This window comes from Mobula birostris, chromosome 10 (assembly GCF_030028105.1).
Source record: "Mobula birostris isolate sMobBir1 chromosome 10, sMobBir1.hap1, whole genome shotgun sequence".
Taxonomy (NCBI): domain Eukaryota; kingdom Metazoa; phylum Chordata; class Chondrichthyes; order Myliobatiformes; family Myliobatidae; genus Mobula; species Mobula birostris.
This window is the reverse complement of record NC_092379.1, coordinates 126273249-126290468: the sequence shown is the minus strand read 5'-3', so window position 1 is coordinate 126290468 and position 17220 is coordinate 126273249. Positions and strand designations below refer to the sequence as shown.

Here is a 17220-nt window from a genome sequence, read left to right as displayed (position 1 = left end):
TATGGTCAAATCAGACAGGTCACAATGCACATCCCCAGAGAAGAGGGGCAAAATTGTACCCACTGTTGCCCTCATCTTGATAACCACTTTTGCATGTGGCTGTATCAGACTGTGGATTCAAGGTATATGTGCCCCAAGAGTGACTGCATGCTGAGGTCCTATCAGTCCCTGGTGTTGCAGAAGAGAGGCTTGGCTCCTCTGCTGGATTTTGCCACACAACTTATCCCTTGTGTAAAAGGACTTCCAGGTAGACACTTTTGACCTTAAGTCCATCAGGCAGTGGTCAGCAAGAAACATCCTCCACAGCCCACAGGACAGTGACACGGTGTTCTCTGAGCAGATTGTCCAAACCCTCTGGCAGATGACCTCATCACGAGATCTGACCCACAAGCACTGAGTCCTCAGTTGGCTGGCTGTGAGTGGTTCTTCCCAGTCAGATATCATCCTCGATGCACATTGCCTTTGGGATGGGTGCTGTGAGAAAGGACACGCCTCTGGAGACCGATGCAGGGATCTGTGTTCCAGTTCCTCCCCATCAGCTCCATATCAGAGGATGTCTGATATTCGGGCTCTTCCCAGGGCTACAAACTGAGACAGGTATCAAATTCCACTGGAAGCTCATGACCAAGGGCTCCCAACCTGGGGTCGACACACCTTTTGGTTAATGGTAGGGGTCACTGGCATTAAAAATCTTGGGAAATCTGGATCTAGAAATGTAATATTTGCCATTCCTCCTGAAGTACAGTATCAACTGGGTGCCAAAATTGGGACAAATTTCATCCGGGCCCAGATCCACCATCTACTGAGTTTATTTTTACTAGGCATTTGCAGTTAGCAAACAAAGGAAACTAAACATAATCCTTTTGTCAGACACGAGTTTATTATTTTGCCAGTTCATATCTCTGTAACATCAATGGCCAAGGAAAAGCAAAGCTGTTTTGCTAGCATTTAACATTTGGTGATTATAAATTGAATTTATACAGCTTCATATTCTTTTAGTACAAACATTTAAATTTAAAATTTCACTTGCACCAAATACCATTTGAAGATATAAGTATTAATTCTGTGTATAGAGATCTCAGACAAAACAATAAAAATCTGAAGATTGGGATTGTCAGCTTGTTAAAAATGAGGAAAAGTTCAGTTAACAGATAATAAGTGCAATTGACAGCAATTCAGCTGAATTTGGAAGTGTGATTTCTCTCTTAGCCATCTGTGGCAGGGCTGCAAGTCCAGAAAGGGAAGGGGGCGATTTTCTCATGGGGTGCGGGAGGGTGGGATTCAAGTGCTCATTGGAATATAGTTGCACCCTAATTCCCTTTAATGAAAAAGCTAGGTTGTAGGCTACAGCAGTGCATTGAAACAATGGAAATAGCACCATGAGAGTGACACAGTAATGTATTGGTTAGCACAACGCTATTACAGTACCAGCGACCCGGGTTCAATTCCCACCACTGCCTGTAAGGAGTTTGTATGTTCTCCCTGTGACTGCATGGGTCTCCTCCATGTGCTCTGGTTTCCTCCCACATTCCAAGGATGTGGGGAGTGTAATAGATTAATTGATCACATGGGTGTAATTGAGTGGCATGGTAACAGGCTGGAAGGGCCTGTAACCGTGCTGTATCTCTGAGTACATGTGAATACCAACATATTAGGGGTTTTGAAAATATGTTGTTTTTCATTTACATGAAGAGTCATCACTGTTTTTGGAATGCTTTTGGCAAAAAAAGTATATTCGTATTCTACCATCATGTGCAGATTTGAAAAATCTATCCTCAGATCTCAAGAACTGATCCAAATCTTTACCAGGCTTCTAATAACGTCTTCTGCTGGGTCTTGGGACATGGCAAATGATTGGATCCTCAGTGACAAAACTAGAATCTGGCCTTACAGTGCTATAAAAATGAAAGTCTTATGGGACAGTTAAGCTGTTCCTGCACATCCTATTTCTATCTCTTGCTAAACAAAACTTTTACTGCAGTATAAAGGGATGCCTCTGAGAGCAAAAGTACCAAGTTCAGAATAACTGGCTGCACTGCTTTGTAAAATGTCCTCGTTGGGATCCATAACATTTGTGGATTATAAATATTGAACAATAAAGAAGCAAGCTTTGTCTTGTCAGATTGATATTACATGCCCAGAAATCATTTATCACTTTATCTCATGCTGGTGACCAATATTATATTATCACACTCATTTTACAACTGAGACGAATAGACTCAAGCAGACATGGTAAGTAACAGATACTATAGATTTCAAAACAGGTTGTATCAAAGTATTGTATTTATGAAGTACTGCAGAAGCCATCAGCAGCTCTATTTCAGGGCATGTTAGGATCTCTTGCATATGATTTGAGCATTAAATCAAGCCCCCTTCATTTGTGAAACACACTTAAAATGGTGAAGCAACTCAGCAAGAGAGGCAGCTCCGATGGTAGAGATTAAGCAGTCAATGCTTCGGGCAGAGGCCCTTCATCAAGACAGGAAAGGAAGGCGACTGAAGCCAGATGCTGCTTGGCTTACTGAGTTCCTCCAGCAGTTTCTATCTTTTGCTCAAGATTTCCAGCATCTGTAGAATCTCCTGTGTTTACCATTTCTTTTCTAAGTCTTATATGGTTTGATTTTCTTTTCAATCAACTTCCTCTGAGCGAAGGGGAGGCAAATCTTCCATTAGAATGTATTTTTTTTTTCCCGAGGTTTTATAGGATAGCAATTGCAAGGCTGTATATGCATCTTATCTTCGTTCTCTGTTAACACACCATTAAATGCTGAAATATGTGTCAATGTGTCTTGCATAGCCAGCATGAAACGGGGTTTACAATGGTCTGTTTTCCAATTTTTGGCAATGAATAAAACATGCAACTTTTTGTCGAATAAAGTATTCTGTACTAGCATGAAATAATGACTGAGAGACTTCACCATGTGAGTCAAAGCCAAATGAATTTGCAGAAGGTGACTGTTCATACATCGCTCTAAGCTTTCAGAAAATTCAGTGTTATATCCAGCCGCTTCACTGAGCAGTATGAAAGCTTTTTTTTTGTGTGGAGGAAATAAGGCAAAAGAAGCTCCATCAAACCAGGCAGATTTATCAGTACATTTCTATCAATTCTCAAGTTATTGCAATAATGTGGTAAGAAGTGAGAAAATTTCAGCAATGTTTGCACTTCCTGAGGTAGCCATGAACTTTAAAAAGAGCACCTTTGCGTTAAGTTATGTTGAGCACCTTTCCTGTTTTGTCCTCTAACAAAGACGGCTTTAAACCAAAATGACCATCACGATAAACTACATTTTGTTTCTGGTGGACTGCAGCAGATTGGTGTGAAAGGCAACTTGTACAATTAATGCAGAGACATTCAAAAATATATCTTTTAACTTTGGGAGAATTGCAAGAACAATGTTGGTTTTAGAAAGTAAACTCAATTTTTATTTGGGTTGGTGGGAGGCTGTGACTTTCAAACTGAAATTCCACAATAAAGCAAACTAATAATGTATTTACAGTATATATATATATATTTGAAAGCCTTCCATACTTGGACTAATTTATTTTTAGGAGGTGACAGTTCTGGCATCCTTTGTTCAGTCTCTAAATGTCAAGGAAGACCCCCTGTGATATAGTTGAGATGAAGTAATCCACACCACAAATCAGATGAACATTATGGAAAATCAAAATATAATTTTATGTTAGCTTGAGAACAAATGAAAATATGAGACTGGGGGTGTCATATAGAGAGCCACTTGCAACATGAAGAAAGCAATAAGCATCTACCCAACGTGCCTGGAAAACACTCTCATCGCTATTCCCAACGTTAATTATTTGACAACATTCTGTTAGCTAACGAGCTGGGCCATGGTAGGGCTTACAACAGTTTACCCAATATGCAGCAGAACTGCTTTCCTCAGAATATATTTAAAGAAACAACTTGAGCCAGAGAGTACAACGAAGTCTCCCAATAAAAACAGGTTAATTTTACCAGTCGAATGTAATGAGTGGAGAATAGTTACTCACAAATTAGGAGCACTGAAATCAATTACGTGCATTACAACAGGGAGAACAACATTCCAGATTTGACATTAAAGTCAACTTTTCATTTCTGCTCCGGTTGGGACTTGAAATACACATGAAAAAGCAGAGAGCTGGACCCAGACTACTTCAGCTTTGCAATGAGTTCATACAGAGGCAAATGCTGGTCTTCGTTAGTGGTTTCTGTAGAGTCCTGCTCACATAGTAATGCAATGACCAGAAATGAGGGGCTACTATTTGAAAAGATCAGACTAGACCAGACGGAGTGACACCACCACTAATTGATTCTGTTATCGGTTTGCTCATGTGGAATCTGACCTGATGAAGACAAATGAAAGCTTTTTGCACAGCGGTAGGAATGAAGTAGCACCTTGTTTTATACAGTCCGCATTAGAAACCATCTCCTTCTAATATACAGAGTTCTTGAAACTTGCTGGTGACTCGTCAGAAGGGCATGCCTGTGCTAGCCAACCAGGCAAGAGAAACGGCAGCGGGTAGACCTCTGGCCAGGCGGCGGCTACAAGTACTTAATGCAGACTTGGCAGCGGCTGACCCGCGTACGCAGTTGGCCTGCCTTCAGTGTCTCTGAGGGTGGCGACTCCTCAAACTGTCGGCTTGCCTCCACCGTCGTCAGCCAGAAGCTGTACTTGTTGGCGAAGTAGTGGCAGGTGCCCCGCGCGCCATTGCACTCGATGAAAGGCGTGGCACGGAAGTCCTCTAGGCAGGAGCCTGGTGACACCAGAGACTGGCCCCCACCTTCCGGGCCAGCAGCCGTGTGCTGAGGAAAGAAAGAGCCCAGAAGCAAGGCGTTAAAAAAAATCGCATGATCAGCAGGTCTCCTTGCAATTACAGCCTGTGGCTAGATCATTCGATTAGCATTCTAAAAGCGTGGATTAATAATCAGGAAATCAATTCAAATCCCATACTGAAACCCACAGAGTTCAAGGTAGGTTAAACCTGGAATTCTTAAAATGGTCACTGTGAAACTTGCAGATTGTCTTAGATCTCTTCTGATTCACTGGACTCTGTGGAAAAACTTCCCCAAAATTTATGACTTCAAGGCTGCTTTAATCATGTGGCCTTTATAAAAACCTGTCAAACTATGTAATTCAGTAGATTTACATACTAGAAACAAATAAAATTTAATCATAGGTGCTTCTGAGTCAGATTTTAAATTATTCACTTTAATTTTTTATTACACTAATCACTGAGCTTGCAGATGTATTCTCAGCTGGCTCTCCTAATGAGGACATGCTCAAGAGGTGCTTCCTCAAGAATGTGGCATCCATCATTAAGGACCCTCATAATCCAGAACATAGTTTTCTCTGGCTGCTATCACCATGGAGAAGGTACAGGAGACTGACAACCCACACTCAACAGTTCGGGAGCAGCTTCTTCCCCTCCATTATCAGATTTCCGAATGGTCCATGAACCCAAAAACGCTACCTTAATTCCATTATTCCTTTATTTTGCACTATTTATTTAGTTTAATTAATTTATAATAATTTTATGTCCTTGCACTGTACCACAAAACAGCAGATTACATGTCATATTAGACAGTGATAATAAACCTGATTCTAATTCTACATAAAATAGCTGAATAGGTTGTATTAGAGCTTATGTGAGATAAATGATTTTCTTTTCACTCTCATCTCCGTTCGGCTCAACATATCTTGTGAAGGAACCTTCAGTGCTGACTGTCCCTGCCACACCCATTCAGTTTCTGCCTGTCAAACTCTTCATGGTGTCAATGCCAAGTTTGCTGAAGGAAATTTGCACTAACCATAAGGAAAGAGTAGCCTATCCAGAGACTTCGCCAGCCACTAGGGCACTGCGGGATGGTAATGTCTTGGCTGTGTACAGCAATAGCTTGAGATGGCACCTCGCAGACAGAGCAGCGGCTGATATAATTTTGGATCAGCAAGCTGGCGACTGGCATCATGGGAATGGGAGCAGTAGTGGAAAGCCAATAGGACTTGTCATTCCTGCTTGCATAGTGGCAGACCTCGTCGACATTGCAATACAGGAAAGGCATCGTGGTGAATCGAGGCAAACACGAACCAGCCATTCCTGAAGAAAAGGGAAGACAGGACTTTTTAGAGATATTAGTAATTAGCAGAATCTAGATCTATGCCATGAAGCCCTTGCGCTAATGCTACATTCACCCACCATTTTCAACGTAAACTGGATTCTTTCCGCTAATAATTAACTTTTAAGGTGTCATCCTTCTCCCAATATACGCAGATCCATTCCCCTACTCTTGGGACTGACGCAATCTAAGGATGCCATGAAAATCAGCTGCCACATGGCAACTTCTCCAAGAGGTCAGTCATTGTTGCTTCACCATGGACAAAGCCTGATCATTCTCTTATAAGAGTCAGAGTAGTTGAATCATAGAGTACACCACAGAAACAGGCTCTTCAGCTCATCAGTCTATTCTGAACCATTATTCTGCCTAGTTCCATTGACCCACACCTGGACCATAGCCCTTCATACCCCTCCCATCGAGTACTTAAAGTTCCCTTAATGTTGAAATCAAAACCTGTTTCCACCACTTCTACTGACAACTCGTTCCACATTCCCACCACGCTCTGAGTGAAAAAGTTCCCATTCATGTTCCCTTAAACATTTCACCTGTCATCTTTAACCCATGACCTTTAGTCCTAGTCTCACCCAACCTTAGTGGAAAAAGCCTGCTATCTATACCCCTCATAATTTTGTATACCTCTATCAAATCTCCCTTCATTCTCCTTCACTCCAGGGAATTAAGTCCTACAGAATTCAACCTTCCCTGTAATTCAGGTCCTCAAGTCCTGGCATCCTCTTTGTAAATTTTATTTGTACTTTTTTCAATCTTATTGAAATCTTTCCTGTATGTGGAATACCAGTAGGCAGCCGTCAATCCCAGAGGATCATGGGTTTGCACCTCTGATGGACTGCAGTGGGAAGGTTTGGAAAACCGGCTGCTACCCATGCAACGGGCTCCCCCTCTCCACATCACTGATGTAGTCCAAGGGAAGGGCAAGTGCTGATACAGCTTGGCACCAGTGTCATCGCAGAGGTTGCCAGAGTGAAGTTGTGAGCAACATCAAACTGCCTTAGGGACCCCGGCTCCAGATTTCTTCCTTGGGGTTTACTCCTGAAGCCCATGGGTGGGTATGGCCACAAGGCAGCAGACATTTAAAATCAGAGTTTTCCTTCTCCTAGGCGGGCTGCTGTCCAAGGCTGATGAGCCCCTCCTGTCCGAAGGGTGACCAGAAATGCACACAATAGTCCAAATTAGGCCTTACCAACATTTCATACAACCTCAACTCTAGACTGTGCCAGCAGTGCACGCACTTTGAATGGGTGAGAACTCGAAGCACTCAGCTAATCCAAGACTGGCAGTTCTGAGGCTAACTACAGCATCTGAATTGTATTCTCCCTGAGAGGCGCTGGCCCTGGCTCCTTTTTTTTTACAAAAGTTTATTCACCAACAGCACTATGTAATAAATCAGGGCCTCATAAATTTAAGATTAAAATACCATTACTACTATCTGCAACAGATTTGAGTCCCTGAGGTGCCCAGTTTTCTCGGAAACCCCCCGTGTCCTTTCTCCAAGTTCACTCGGGCATGACCCTTGCTCCTCCTGATCATGGAGGCATAATTCACTGGCCATGTCAATCTTCCAGTAAGAATTGAATTGAATTGACTTTGTTTCTTACACTCAGAAACAGCTCGCAGCTTTTCCTTTGAAGAGACCCGTTTTAAAATCAGTTAAAACCAATTAACTTTTACAATAAGCAATACACATAAGATACTAGAGAAACTCAGTAAGTCAGGCAGCATCTATGGAGGGGAGTAAACAGTTTGGGTTGCAACTATTGGAAAGGAAGGAGGCAGAAGCCAGAATGTGTGGGGAAGGGAAACTGGTCTCACCTATCACCTGCTAGCTTGTACTCCTTCTCCACCCCCCATCTTCTTATTCTGAATTTTCCCTCCTTCTTTTCCAGTCCTGATGAAGGATCTTGGCTCAAAACGTCAATTGTTTAGGACCAAGATCAAATTTAATGTGTTAGGAATCTTTTGTGGTGTGTTGGTCACGATGTGACATGCAACAAAAAACAATTCAACAATTATAAAAAATAAAGAATTATAAAGAACAAGTGTGGGAAAAATGTGCATAAATACATGGATATCAGCATGTACTCACAATGTAAACAACATTATAAAAAGTCGTTTTAAGTAGTGACAGGATAATCAAAATGATTGATCTTTTTTCCCCTCATTGATGCAACCTGACTTACCAGCCTATTAGTATTCTGTGTGTGTTGCTGTAGATTTCCAACATCCGCAGAATCTCTTGTGTTTATTGACATTTTACAATTACAATCTTTGCTGATGATGTTGTTGTTCAGAATAATTTTTCAAACTGGCCGATATTCAAATACTTCCAGACCTTTCCCTGGGTGCTTACATCCGAATTGTTCTTGAACCTTTTACATCTTTACTAATCAAGAGCCTGTCAACCTGTGCATTAAATTTACTAAGTGAATTGGCCTCCACAGATATCTGTAGCAATGAATTCCACAGGTACACCACATTCTGATGAAAGAAATTCATCTGCATCAGTGTCCCTCTGTTCTGAGGCTGTGCTCCCTGGTCTTACACTCCCCCATGATAGCAAAAATCTAGGCCTATCTAGGTCATTCTATCGAGGCCTTTCAATATTTGATAGAATTCAATGAGAACCCCCCTCATTTTTTCTAAACTCCAGTGAGTACAGGCACAGAGCCATCAAACGCTCCTCATGCATGTTGAGGAGACCTTGGGTTGTCCTGGGGTGGGGCATAGGTGTCGATGCACTTACCCAGATCTTGGTTATGTGCCTTTTCTTGCCCTTCCACATACAACAAGCTGTAACCATCCCACAGTTTGTTCATCCCCAGTGGGCAGGCCGGCACAGTATCTGACTGACTATGCTTTACCAGTGTGTAGCCCACGAATACACCACGGGTTGGATCTCCCGGCCGTCCTGGCAAACCCTTATTCCCCGGATAACCTACAGAAGAAAGAAGTAATCAGGAATCAATGACATGTGGGAAATACCAAAGTACTGTAAACCCATCAAGTTAATGGGAACTCTGCATGCTGGGTCAAGGTTCAAATGCATGCTGAAGTCAATTCATATCATGCAACCTTGGAATTAGAATTGGTTTATTATTGTCACATGTACCAAGTTACAGTGAAAAACTTGCCTTGCATACTATTCATACAGATCATATCATTACATAGTGCATTGAGGTCACTATCATCATTATGTTCTGTGTCATATGACAATGGTGATCATGACCATAATTGTTCTTGGCAAATTTTTCTGCAGAAGTGGTCTGCCATGTTTCTTCTGGGCAGCATCTTTACAGGACACTGAGGTAGTATTAGATAAAACAATAACAGAATTCACAATAAAGACTATAAGGTGGAAGATCATAACAAGGTAGATTGCACTAGGGAATCTCTCAACAGTCTTTTCAATCAATAGACTTGCACTGACTGCCAGCTGTGTCTCACAGGCAGCACATGAGTCAGAAGGAAAGGGTTCCCAAACACCAACCCAGACACTTTTTTAAATCAAAATAAGTTACTTATAATAAAAAAATTACAAGAATAAATCTCCCAATACCTTTTTACCCTTATAATCATGGATCATGCATCAATTAGTCTTCTGGTATATTTTTTTAAAACCATCAGCATTGTTGCCACTCGTGTAGCCTCCTGGGGTGGTTACCTTCTCCAATAATTGTGCGATTTCCTCACCCAACCTGGCTCCTTCCCTACCGAGCCCATTGTGGTAGCTGCACCAAACTTCAGTGCATCATTCAGCATGTAATCCTGCAGCCTGGAACCTACCAGTCAGGTTGAAGATCTTTCCCGTGTGCGTCCCGAGAAACAGCCCGTAGATCAGAGAGTCTTTGGTCATGCAGCTGCTCACAATAACCTGTGGCACCGGCCCTCTATACTTTCTACAACCCACAGTGCACACAAAGATGAGCGATCATGTCCTCCCCACTACAGTCATCTCGCGGGTAACGGTCTGTGGGAGTGATGCTCTAGGAAGAGACTGACTGGGAAGGTTCCTCTCACTGTCAGCCAGGCAAGGTCTTAATGCTTATAACCTGGTGATTAAGTGTTCTACAAGATGTTCTGGACAGTCTGCCCTGAGACCCACCCCACAGTAGCCATCGAGACCTCCTGCAATGTCTGCAAGATGTTCCATGCTGACCAATGCCTGATGGACTTGCTGTATTGCCACAGACATCATCTCTTGAGACCAGAATTACCACCTTAAACTGTCCTTTCCATTACTTGCACTACTTCAGCCAACAGTCAATTCTCAATGAACATTAACACACTGATTATGTGCTCAGTATCACATTTGGTTGATGTATTTCCTAGAGTACAGCGGTGGCTACTCTTTGAAACCATTTCAAGGATGATAAACGTATTCTGTCTGCCCTAAGATGATAAAAGTCTCTATAGGACAAAAATCTGGCACACACAGAATAGTGAAAGGGGCGCACAAAGAGCATTTGCAATGTAGGATCAAAAATGTGAAGAGTTTTGTAAGAAAAAATGGCAAACTGGTACTAAACAGAGATTTTTTAAAAAACTCGGATTCACTCATAGAGGCCGTTCAACTAGTTCAGTCCATGTTAACCATCAACCACCTAATCCTACACTTCTGGGCTGCCAGAAAAAAAACCCCAGGATCTTCTGGTGACCACCCATTTTGATTCTAATTCCCATTCCCATTCTGATGTCAGTCCATGGCCTCCTCTACTGCCATGATCAAACCAAACTCAGGTTGGAGGAGCAACACCTTATGTGGGTAGCTTCCAACCTGATGACATGAATATCGATTACTCGAGCTTACGGTAATTGCACAACCCCCCCCCCCCCCAGTGTTCCCTTATTCTCGTTTCCCTCTCTCATCTTATCTCCTTACCTGCCCATCACCTCTGGTACTACTCCCCTTCCCTTCCTTCCATGGTTTCCTCTCCTCTACTATGATTCTTCCTTCTCCAGCCCTTTATCTCTTTTAGCCATCAACTTCCCAGATCTTTTCTTCACACCTCCCCCTCTCCCGGTTTCACCTATCACCTACCACCTTGAACTTCATCCTCCCCTCCTCCTACCTTGTTGCCCTGATTTCTCGTCATTTCTTCCAGTCCTGATGAAGGGTCTCGGCCTGAAATGTTGACTGTTTAAGTCTTTTCCACGGATGCTGCCTGGCCTGCTGAGTTTTTACAGCTTTCTATATGTGTTACTTTGAATTTCCAGCATCTGCAGATTCTCTTATGTTTGGAATCCTACATTAATCCCATTTATACTCCTTATGTTGTTGACGCTGCTGTTGATGCAGGAGCGAACTCTCTCTCTCTTGATGAAGAGAGAGAGCCTGTCCAAGATAGCAGAGTGCTGGGTTATGGACTGTAGATTTTGAGGGACTTCAGATCAAGGTCTCTTTGGGGGGCGGGAGGATGCTTTTGCTATTGTTTGCATAGCGAGGGAGGGGTCGGTGCTTCTCCTGCTGCTTGTTCGTGGGAGGGGGGAGGAGGGTATTGAGGTCCGGATGTTACTATCATTCTTTGAGGTTTCTTGTCTCATGGATGTCTGCAAAGAGTACGAATTTCAGGTTGTATACGTTCTCTGATATTAAATTTAACCATTTGAACTTCCCCTAGGTTCTACCATATTTACAATGGTCATTAACCAACCAGCCTGCAGTTCACTAAAATTCGGGAGGAGACCAGAACAGACAGAGAGAGAATATGAAAACTTCACACACTGAAAGGCAGGATTGAACCCTGACCTCTGGAATTATCTGGTAGCAACTTTACCCATTTTGACACTGTGCTGCCCCAATAAATAGCAGAATAACCAAGTGTTGCAATCTTCAGTACAGTATTTTTTAAAATGGTATGTGCATTCTACTTACCCTCTGACCCAGGCAATCCAGGATATCCCTGTGGACCTGGCTCTCCCACGGGACCTGGAGAGCCAGGTAAACCATTTGGTCCCACCCTGCCAGGTTTTCCTGGCTCACCTTTGAGACCTATATCATAAAGAACAAAGAAAAATGTAAAATTTACTACGCACACAACTCCAATATTGCTCCCATTTACAATCTCAAGGGGAGTCTGAACATAGCATCAAACAACTTTCTCAACGCTAAAATTTTAATGTTTCTCCTTTGAACCCTACATTAGACTTCTTTTGGGAATGATGAGCATGAACATTGCAGCTAATCACAAACAAATGCTTCACGTTTTGGTTTGTTTAATGTGTCAGTGGATAGAGATATACAAAGAAGAGTCTTTTAAAGAGGAAATAATTTTGTGCAAGCAAGAAATTAGCATGGTGCATCCATGAATTATTTATACTTTTTAATATATACATTTAACTAAAGAAATAATGTTGGAACAATAAAATTATCAGCACAGCTGTTCAGTTAAAGGTTTTAAGAGTTCAATTATACTGTTTATCTCAGACTCAAATAAGCTCTTATTTTCAGTAGCATAATTAATTGAAGAACAGTAATACAATCAAAAACAAAATTGACTTCCCCTGAAAGCTGCCCATTGGCAAAATGACCCAGCCCACATGAAATCAAGGCATACAATGGTGAAATTGGTTACAACTGATTTTAAACATTTTGAAATCCTGCCTCACTAATTTGATTGAGCTTTTGAAGAGGCAACTAAGAAGATTGATGAAGCCAAGGTAATAGGCATTGTCTATATGGACATCAGTAAAGCACTTGATAAGGTCTCATGTGGCTTCTGACGGTGACATACTCAGCCAGCTTCATCACACGCAGAAGCCTCCCTGCCAGGGAGGACCATCCTCAAAAGGCGGTGCCTCAAAAAGGTGACATCCATCATTAAGGACCCCCACCACCTGGGACATGCCCTCTTCTCAGTACTACCACCAGGAGCCTGAAGACCCATACTCAACACGTTAGGAACAGCTTCTTCTGCTCTGCCATCAGCTCTCTGAACGGCCCATGAACACCACTTTATTCCTCTTTTGCATTACTTATTTTATTGTTTTAATTGTAACTTAGTCATTTTTATGCACACAACGTACTGCTGCCGAAACAACAAATTTCATGACTAATGTCAGTGACAATAAACCTGATTTTGTTTCTGAATCTGAAGGGCTAGTCAAGAAGGTGACAGCATATAGGAATCCTAGGTGAGCAGGTTTACAGGATCCAAAATTAGCTTGGTGATAGGAGGCAGAGTTTAGCAGCGTAACAATACTTTTCTGAGGCTAAGGAAATGATGTGGCATAAATTATAAAATTATAAGAGGCATAGACAGAATCTTTTTCAGCAAGGTAGGGCTATCAAAAATCAAAGGGCATATGGCTTCGGTGGAATGAAACAGACTGAAAGGGGGTTTGAAGGAAAGGTTTTTTTTTACAAACATTGTGGTTAAATATCTGGAACGATTCACAGAGCAAGTGGTGAGACTAGATACAATTACTAGGCATAAGAGATGTTTAAACATCTAAGTCGGCAACATATAAAAAGATACAGATGTACTGGAGCAAACAGAATTAGTGTGGATGTGCACAAATGTAAGCATGGCTGCGATGTGCTGCAATACTCTTTGACTCTAGAAATGAAGTAATGTTGCAACACACATACCTGGAAATCCTGGAAAACCAGGGCTACCTTGGTCTCCTTGAGGGCCAGGTGATCCACCATATCCTGGCAGACCAATATCACCCGGATACCCAGGGATGGTTTCTTCTGCTGCTCGTGGCCCTGGAGCACCCGGACGGCCTGGTAAACCTATATGGAATACAGTAATTCATAATTAATAGATGGCATAAGAGTGACTAGATTCACAGAGATAAATGAGTTAATCTGCGAGGAAATCTGCAGATGCTGGAAATTCAAGCAACACACACAAAGTGCTGGTGGAACACAGCAGGCCAGACAGCATCCATAGGAGGAAGCACAGTCGACGTTTCAGGCCGAGACCCTTCGTCAGGACTAAGCATTTTGTAAAGTACAGCATGACCATTTTCAAACCGGAAGAATCACTTGGCTCTTCTACAAGATCATAGCCGAAACACAACAATTGGAATTCAATATTTCACAGTTGTCTTTCACACAGAAATCTACCTTGCTTATCAGCCGAGCATCTGCAACACACCGGAATACCAAATTTTAAGGAGGATTCACAAATTTTTCAGTGAAGGAATTTCTCCAGATCTTAAATTGCTGCTAATCTGTTATCCTGTGGTCTACAGTATGTTCTCCAAGCCTCTCAGTATCTGCTCTTCCAATCTGCCAATTATTTTACATATTGCAACACGACCAACTCTAAAATTTCTAAACCTCAAAGGCTAAATCCAAATCTAAAGATTTGAGAGACTGGTAAATTTGATAGGTTTGATACATTTTAGAAATCCTAATCTGATAGAAACATTGGTGTTTTTTTCTGACAAGTCTCTACACATAGTTTATTGATTTCCACTCAGTGCTAGGTGCTGTTCATGAAATCTCCTTCCTATCCACTAATTTATGAACCTTGCCTATCCAGTGTCACGGCATTTCGAGTTGATACACTTCCTTCTGCAGAATTTTAACTCTCAGGTTGCTGTTTTAACCTCTCTGCCTCTAACTGTGCTTCACTGCAATTTCACTCACTTCACCCTTCCTATTGTTAAACATTGCTGGGGAACAGAGAGACAATCGGCAATTGACATCGATGGAGATCCAACAGCCAGAATAAGTCAACAAAAAGGAAGGAGTATGGAGGGGGAGGTGTGGTAGGAGTGTGGTGTTTCATGATACAATCTTTTAGACCGAGTATTGCCTCCATAAGCAATCCTTATTCTCCCTTATTGTTGCCGACTTTTAAACAAACCCTGTAGAGTCTATCATATAAATTTTTGAAAGTTATGGTCCCAAAGTTAGTTGGCCAACATGTCTCTTCTTGGTACACCACCTGTACTCAACAATTTAAGTGTGGAATAAATGACCTATTTATTATTCAAAGCAATATGGGCTAACCCCTTATCTAAGAACAGGGGAGGAGAGAAAACAGGGAGCTGGAGAACAATTAGGAGGCGATCAGTAGTAGAGAAAATATTATAATCTATTTATTATGAAGTAAGTAGAAAAGAGACACTCCAAAAGCGATTAACAGGACTGGACGGAGTATCTGGATGGGGAGATAGATCCAGAAAAGCAATCTCAGCACCAACTAACTGACTGTTCTGACCATGGCGTGCTGGGCTTATTAGCAAGGCTGCTTCTCAGGCACACCTCCACATCAATTGTACAAATGGTTGCAGGTGCAGTATCGCTAATAATACGTAAACCGTTACTTGTGCTTGGTTTGAGGGCAGCAATCAAGTGCCTGGGGCAATAAGGTATGGCGGCACTTCTGCAGTTCCTTGGCATCACTTGGTTCATTGGAGCATGTGTGCTGTTTGTACTGGAGATAGTTTGGGACAGAAAATGTGCAATCTGTCTATTCCATCATATTTTATCTTTTATCAATATTCTCTACTTATAATTAAATCGTGTTCATATACAAAATAAAAATTAAATTTCTATTCAATTTAACACGAGTAATCTCATTTTAGCAACTTCAAGCTTTTTGTAAAAGACATCTATTCCATTATATCTTTCTCTCTGTAAACAGTTTTATTCCATTGTAAACAACTGATACCAGTTTTGTAATTCATTTTAAAAAAAGACCATAAGACCATTAAACATAGGAGCAGTATTAGTCCATCAAGTCTGCTCCAGTATTCCATCATGGCTGATTTACTATCCCTCTCACCCCATTCTCTTGCCTTCTTCCTGTAATCTCTGATTGCTTTACTAATCAAGAACCTACCAACCTCCTCTTCAAACTTGACCTTATAGCCATCTGTGGCAATGAATTTCCACACTTCCATTTTAAAGGGCTGTCCTTCTATTCTGAGGCTGTGTCCTCTGGTCCCAGACTCCATCACTATGGGAAACATGCTCTCCAGGTGCACTCTATGTAGGCTTTTCAATATTCGATAGGTTTCAATGAGATCTCCACTTCCATTCTTCTAAACATTGAGTACAGACCCAGAGCCATCAAACGCTCCTCATATATTAACCCTTTTATTCCCCAGCTCATTCTCATAAACCTCCTCTGGCCCTTCTCCAACACCAATATATTTTTTCTTAGATAAGGGCCCCAAAAATGCTCACAATATTCCAAACGCCTTCTGACCAATACCTTACAAAGATTCAGAATGGAATATAAGTAATATGTCAGGTTACTGAAATACTGAAATCCCTGAATATTAATTTGTTAATATTAACTTACTGAATAAGCTTATTCCAACAAGAAGGAGAACACAATATTACATCTTACCTTTCAGACCAGGATCCCCCCGTGGTCCAGGATAGCCTGGATCACCAGGAGGGCCATCTGTTCCTGAAAATCCCATTCTACCTGGTTCTGATCTTTGACCTAAAACCAAGCATTGAGATTTTTTTTACATTTGAAAATGGACTTATTAGCATTCTAGCCATAAAGCAATTGAACAGAATATAAATCTGAGAATTTTAATAAAAGAACACCTTGAATTAATAAATACAAAAACATGAATAGAAAATGAGTAGGGTCGGTGTAGGTTTGTGGAAGGGAAATCTATTGGAGTTCTCTGGGTAGAATAGATAAGGATTAACCAATGAATGTGGGATATTTGGATTTTCTGAAGGTTATGGATAATGTCCCACACAGGAGACTGGTCATGGTTAGAGCCCTTACTACATCTACATGGATTGTGACTTAGTTATCAGACAGAAAGAGAAGGAATAAGCAGATTTCTCCCAGGTTGACAGGCTGTGACTAGTGGAATTTATTTATTTATTGAGATAGAATGTGGAATAGCTCCTCCAGCCCTTTGAGCTACATTGCCCAGCAATGACTAATTTAACAACTTACAATGACCAATTACCATACCAACTGGTATGCCTTTGGACCGTGGGAGGAAACCGGAGCACCCGGAGGAAACCCACATGGCCACAAGGAGAATGTACCAACTCCTTACAGACAGCGGGGGGAAATGAACCAAGATCACTGGTGCTGTAAAGCATTGTATTAAGCACTACACAACCGTGCTGCCTGAATAAGGCAGGGAATGGCTCT

General features: G+C 41.7%; 1 protein-coding gene across 5 annotated transcripts in view; it reads right to left on the bottom strand.

The window, feature by feature from the left end:
- Window positions 1-860: 860 nt before the first annotated feature.
- Window positions 861-17220, bottom strand: part of col4a6 (collagen, type IV, alpha 6) — a 448523-nt gene continuing 432163 nt past the window's right edge. For all 5 annotated transcript variants that reach the window (XM_072270937.1, XM_072270936.1, XM_072270938.1 and 2 more), the window contains 6 exons: window positions 16441-16539; window positions 13716-13862; window positions 12000-12116; window positions 8871-9062; window positions 5804-6090; window positions 861-4798 (listed from right to left, as the gene is read on the bottom strand). In XM_072270937.1, the coding sequence (XP_072127038.1) occupies window positions 4538-4798; window positions 5804-6090; window positions 8871-9062; window positions 12000-12116; window positions 13716-13862; window positions 16441-16539 (1103 nt within the window). In that variant the 3' untranslated portion in view covers window positions 861-4537. The remainder of the gene's footprint in view (window positions 4799-5803; window positions 6091-8870; window positions 9063-11999; window positions 12117-13715; window positions 13863-16440; window positions 16540-17220) is intronic.